Raw genomic sequence first — 6,630 nt, forward strand, 5'->3', positions numbered from 1 at the left:
GGTAGACTTTCAACAGTAATGATGCCAATTCTTTTCAAACGTAGGGAGTAGTTATTATTTGGATTGAATTTATGGCTTTTAGCCTTCAACTACGAATTTAATTGCTTTATCCTAAATATCTAATTTTGGATTAAAATTTTTTGTTAAAAATATTTAAAGAGTATAAATTGTGATGGGTTGCATTTGACTGAAAGTTAAATTTCAAAAGATTATTAGAACAATTAAAGTCAAATAAATTGCAATTCACCCCTCTTACGGTCTTCTATATCGACTAAAGTGTTAAATTTAGCTTCATGAATGATGAACAAGAATATAAAATACTTTTCTTATTCATATACCAAATTAAAAATAGATAATGTCAAATGTGGTAATGAACGAGATGAAAACGTAGTATGATAATGAGAATGATAGTATTAAACAATGAAATATTAATTTTTGCTCATAACAACTTGTTCAACATGAAATCAGTGACATACCATCTGAATTAATCACACATGCAACCCTTCAAGTAATTAAGGAACCATTTGCGTTATGATTTACTTGTCCCACCAAAATTTGCCTGACTTCTTTTCTTCAATGACAGGTTTCTTTGCCTCCGTAGCTGGCTTCTCTTCTGTTTTGTTCTCTACTAGAGCTTCAGATTTTGTTGCCTCTGTTACGGGATTTTCTTCTATTTTCTTCTCTGCTTGAGTCTCCACTGCTTCTTTTACTTCCTCTTCTTTCTTCTCTGCAGAAGCCTCTGTGCCCTCTGTTTCAGATTTTACTTGCTCAATATTCGTCTCTGTTTCTGAGTTTTCTTCCTCCACTTTCTGCTCTGTAGGAGTCTCGGTTTCTGATTTTACTTCTTCTGTTGCCTTTTCAACCGATGTTTTAGCATCTGGGGTCTCTACTTCTGGTGCTTTTGTTGTGTCAGTCGTTATATGGGCATCAAGTGCCGTCACAACTTCTTCTGTCTGGGGTTCCGATGGTTCAGAAGCTTGTGTGGTAGATGTCTCCTTTTTCACTTGTTCTGAGTTTTTCCCTTCTTCACTCTGCATCGGCGAATTAATATCAGGATTTAGCGAGATGCAAATAAATTAATCAACAATAACTTCCTTTGTTTCATTGTATATGATGTGTTTGACTTGGGTAGTTGGGCACAAAGTTCAAATTTTATTTTGGCATATACTATTAAAATAAAAATAAAAACTTTAAAATTAAAGAGTTTCCAAATATAATAATATAATGCGTCATTCTTGAACATGTCAAGCCGCCTTTTAAATTCCAAGATAATGCATATTATATAGCTTTCTTTTTTAACATTGAAAAACTAGGCTAATGTCAAAGCAATTGCATGAAAAATATGTGAAAAGTTGAAAAAGTTTCATCTTGACACGTACATAATGCAGCTTTTTATAAAGCCTTTTGAAATTAGTAGTGCGTCACTAAAAATGTAAAAGGTGAATTTTCAGATATCAACGTCAAGACAATACATGCAACATTACAATATATATATATATATATATATATATATATATATATATATATATATATATTGTTTGTTATATATTGACATAAATTTAAACAGAGAAATAGAGAGAGCCACCGTAAAATATGAATACCTCCTTGAACAAATTACCGAGAGACTGGCGTTTATCATCACCCACAATTCCTTCTTCCGCCGCCACATCAGCTACATTACCGCTGGAGGCCACTTCCGGCGCCGGAACTTTTCCGGGAGCGGTACCTTCTAAGACCTTAGGCTTGCTTGCACATGCTCCCATTTTTTCCAAACAATGGATCGAATGGTCTGTTCAGATCAGGAAAACACCGATTGAGAAAATTGCCTTTGTTTCAACGAGTTAGTAATTAATATTTTAGGCCTTTATGAGCTCGACGGTTAGAAGGAGGAAAGAGGCGATGATGTAACGGATTGATATCAGACAGAATCAGAAAGAATGGTTGAGGGGTAGCAAAATATGAAGGAAACAGAGGCATTTTATTGGGCGGGAATATGCTGTTCCTGACCTTCTGCGGCGGGGAGACTTCTTCGTTGGACTTCTCGTTTTCTGCTTCTTATTTTTTTTCTTTGTTGTTTTAAATTTATTTTTATCTGTTCTGCATTTTATTGATTAGTACATATTTATTTAGCTTTTTAACAAGGCAGAATAGTCTAATAGATACATGTAATTATACCAATTCAAAATCCCGGCCCTTTACTCCACGAATTTTCAAGTGAACACTTGAACTTGTTCAAAATTGATATTATAAATACCTCCAATCCGTTTGATGCTCACTTGCCTGACATAGATGATACATCAATGCGTAATAACCTGATCAGTCATTTTAAGTTCTAGCATCTCGTTCTATGATTTGAGAATTCGAGCTGCTTCTTATGGTGTATTATAACTTGCATGCATGGTTGGTTTTTATTTTCGAATAGTTTGGAATTGAGTTAATAGAGTAATTCTCAATTTGGAAGCTTTAAGTTGAAAAAGTTGACCAAGGTTTGACTTTTGAGTAAACGACCACAGAATCAGGATTTGTTGGTTTCAATAGGTTCGTATGGTAATTTTGGACTTGAGTATATGTTCATATTTGAATTTGGATGTTCCTAGATGGTTTGCTTATATTTGCCGAAAGTTGACAATTTGAAGGTTTGAAAAGTTCATAGGTTTGACTGGGAGTTGACTTCGGTGCTATCAGACTCATATTGTTGTTTTTAATCTCGTATACGTTCGTTTTGTTGATTGGGACTTGTATGCAAAGTTTGATTGTGATCCGGAATGGTTAAACATGAATCAGACATGTTCAACAAAGTTTGAAGGTTTGAAATTTAAGGGAATGATCTTGATCTTCAATTCTTAATTTGATGTTATTTATGATGTTTTGAGCTTTTTGGATAAGTTTGGATAATGTATTTGGACCCTTTGGTTTGATTGGATGGGGTCTCGAGGGGCTCGGGTGAATTTCGGAGTGGTTTCGGACCATTTCGGATGTTGATAGCATTGCTGGTTTTCGGAGGTCTCTGATGTTCTTCGTGATCGTGAAGGACTAACCCCGTTCGCGTAGTATTTTTGGCAGGCACGATTTTTGTGCTTTGCGTTCGCGAAGGGGCTATGAGCTGGAGGAACTTGGTTCTACGTGTTCGCAATGGTTTACCGCGTTCCCGAAGGGTAAGGGCAGATGTGCATCACGAACGTGATGGTCTAGCCACGTTCACGAGGAAGGACTTGGTTCTACGTGTTCGGGAATTGCTTATTTTTCACTATTTTTAGTTTTGGAGCTCATGAAAAGGCGGTTTTGGAGAGAATTTTCACTACTACTTTATGGGTAAGTAATTTCTATTTAGATCATATTATATATCTTCATTTTCCATGGATTTGTACACTTTATCATGGAATTTTAAAGGAAAAAAATGGGATTTTTGCCTATACCTTAAGAAAGTGTATTTTGGGATTTTGAGTACCGATTTGGATTCGGTTTTAGAATCTAATCATATATTTGGATTCTGCAGGTCATAGATCATCGAATTTTGGTATTGGTTCCGAATTTCGGGCATGCGAGCTCGGGTTGACTTTTAGGACTTCAAAGATCGAAGTTTTATGGATTAGGATCGTTTCCTGCATTGGTTGACTTTCCTAGTCGATGTTTGGCTATATTTGATCCCATTAGAGGTGATTTCACAAGGAATGAGGCTTTGGAGTTTCGGACTAGCCCGGTTGAGGTAAGTATCTTACCTAATCTTGTTGAGGGAATAACCCTTAGGAGATAATTTTTTTTGTCTAATTGAAATATGTGAGATGCAAGGTGACGAGTGTTGCACCCTATTTTGCACAGGTCAAAATAAAATACAACTAGTGATTCCTCTGAAGTTGATGAAAAAGAGTCGTCACCTAATAATTTTAGAGGTATACTAGGGTACATATAAGTCTATAAGGTCATTGTCCTAATGGTCAACTAACTAATGAGATTTGGGTAAGGTTCCAATTATTCTAAGGGGAAGGTGTTAGACATCCTTTAAAATCTACGCGAGGTAGTTCCTAAAAATTAAGGTAGATACGGGGAAAGAATTATATATGTCCTAGTTGATTAATTGATTAAAATTACTAAATGGTTTTTTTATGAAAAGCCTTGTATAAGTAAAAATCATATTGATTCATGTTTGAAGGCTCATCTTTTGTAAAGAAAGTATATTCCCTTTAGAAATGGTAAGATTTGTTTAAAAATCTTAGTAAAATAAGGGGTTATTACAAGAAAATGTGTTTATGCATTTATCAAAACTGGTATACTTGATCCATTTATTTGGAGGTTGTTTTAATAAAGACCATTATATTTTCCAAAAGGACTTCTTAGTCTTGGTACTTCTAAAAAAATCAGTGATGTATGATTGCGTTTTTGTGTTAGAACAGTTCAATCTCCAATGTTCCATTTTTGAAAACCTTTCAAAGGAGTTGTTTTCATTTAAACTCGTTTAAATTCCGTCGATGCATAAAACCAAACAAAACTCATTAGAAAAGATATGCAAGTGAAAGAAAGATTAGTTGCCAAAATAATTAGTTTCAAAACATTAAGATTTCAAAAGTGTTAAGGTTGTTAAAACGAATAATCCTTGAAGCCACAATTATCTTTTACCTATTAGGTTCTGATTTGCCTAAAGTATGCCTAAAAAATTAAGATAATAATGAATTTTTAATATTAGCATTAGTTCATATACACAGAAAGAAAGACAATAGCAACAACAATTATTTTAGATAAAGGGAAGGAAGGCTGACAAAGTAGCTAGATTCAAAGCATTAGTGGACTTCAACATGTGATAAGGAAGCATCCCGACTCTCTGAACCTTGGCCTGAGTTCTCAATGAACTCAGCAGGCCCAATGATCCTGCAAAGGAAAGAGTAAGAGTTTATTAGCACATCTAAATATAATGTAAAGTAAGATAGAGTTTACAATAAATGTGAACAGGAACTGAAGAAATACATAAAGGCCAAATTTTATTTATACTAATCCTATGTAAATTAATTTAGGTCAATGACTATGGGACTGGGATGAACCATTTTTATTTATGAGGTTCTCCTAAGGACCCCTTGTTGGGAATAAACCCCCTACCAAAATAATATTCACGGTAATAAAAGCGGAATAATAATGTAGCACCGAGATACGGTAATTAACAAGAATAAAAGAGTAATAATGACACCAAGATTTTTACGTGGAAAACCCTTCTGAATAAGGGAAAAACCACGACCCCGAGAGGAGCAACTGATATCACTATAGTAAAGAATTTACACTTTGTAGGCCCGAGTAAAATACTACAAAGACCACTACAATACTCAAAAGAAATAACCCTCTTTTGATATTTCACCTCACTATAATATTGCTCACACTCTCTATTTTCTTCACAGACTATTTTCTTATATCCTGTCTGTGAAACCTCACTCTTTCTTTCTAGTTCTCAGATATATTTTCCTTTGAGATTGATGATAAAAAATGAGAGCTTGCTCTCATTTTATAGGCAAAAACAAGCCTCCCATACTTGACATTTCAATGTTCTACAGCCTACTTTCTTTGACAGACAAAGAAAACGTGGGCTGCTGCTGCCTATATTGAAAACTGAAGCAAGGAAGAAAACTTCTTCCTTAAATTAAGGGGCTGGACCCCACACCCCTGACACTTCAGAGTTCATGAGAGTCTCATGGACCCGAGTAGTGATTGTGCCAGGGAGGGGTTCCCCAATCATAAAGTCAAGTTCAGACAAAATACCCTTTAGAATTGAGCCTCATTCTTCTTCAGAGGTTTAAGCACAAACTAAATATCAAATTATAATCTCAACCAAACAGGTGCTTAGACAGTCTCACATAACCAACACAAAGCACACTAGCAGAAGGTCCCATAATACATTCAAGGAAATCAATCACAGAGAAGCACCAATTGATTTAAGACAGACACACATTCTATAAAGTGAAGTCATTACTGGAGTGCAAAGTCATAAATAATCATGGATTTACTTATATTTGAGCTCTAAAATCATGATCTTTATCAGACACATGTTATACTAGTTCCCAAAGTTTTAACAGCTTAGAAGGCTTAAAGGTTGATTCTGAGTCATTCCATGGGACATCGCATTTACAGAATACTCATAAGAGTTACATACACATTCAAGAAGAAAGTATAAAGCACAAATGATTGACTATATACTTATGTAGGTAAGCTTTGCTGTCCTACTTACAATTCCAGCTTTAGAAAAATCATACTAAGTAGTTTATGGCAACAACACTTAAAAGGAACAAGCATAAACACTCATTCACTAACTTCATCAAAAGTCCAGTGCTTCATAGGATCCTAATAGACAGAGTTCCCTTTAAGCAGGCTTGGATTATTAAAGCAAGTGATAGAACATCACAACAGTCTCAGAACAGCTTCTTTCAACAATGATAGTACAAGTCATAAGTTACTATAAATTTGCGTTTTTTCTTTAAAGGGTGTGAATGGGAAATGGAAGAGGCACCTTTTGGATTGCATCTCTCCATATCACCCTTCCTTTGTCTATAAATTTAGAGGCTTGGCCTCATTTTTCAGAGTTGAAAAATCTGAAAATTTCTCTCCTCTTTTCTATATTGTTGCAACATTATTTTTAAATAAACATAAGTGTCA

General features: G+C 34.9%; 1 protein-coding gene across 4 annotated transcripts; it reads right to left on the bottom strand.

Moving 5' to 3' along the window:
- Window positions 1-388: 388 nt before the first annotated feature.
- On the bottom strand, window positions 389-5,440 carry LOC104244209 (uncharacterized). Of its 4 annotated transcripts, none has more exons than XM_070174482.1 (4): window positions 5,342-5,440; window positions 4,755-4,863; window positions 1,602-1,789; window positions 389-1,031 (listed from the first exon to the last, which is right to left on the bottom strand). In XM_070174482.1, the coding sequence occupies exons 3-4, from the start codon at window positions 1,761-1,763 to the stop codon at window positions 537-539; spliced, it is 657 nt and encodes a 218-aa protein (XP_070030583.1). In that variant the 5' UTR covers window positions 1,764-1,789; window positions 4,755-4,863; window positions 5,342-5,440; the 3' UTR covers window positions 389-536. The 4 variants fall into 4 exon arrangements, with proteins under 4 accessions (XP_070030583.1, XP_070030582.1, XP_009797883.1 ...); XM_070174481.1 differs by having other exon boundaries at window positions 5,189-5,440; XM_009799581.2 differs by having other exon boundaries at window positions 4,755-5,440.
- Window positions 5,441-6,630: the final 1,190 nt, after the last annotated feature.

The sequence above is a fragment of the Nicotiana sylvestris genome, chromosome 5, assembly GCF_000393655.2.
Source record: "Nicotiana sylvestris chromosome 5, ASM39365v2, whole genome shotgun sequence".
Taxonomy (NCBI): domain Eukaryota; kingdom Viridiplantae; phylum Streptophyta; class Magnoliopsida; order Solanales; family Solanaceae; genus Nicotiana; species Nicotiana sylvestris.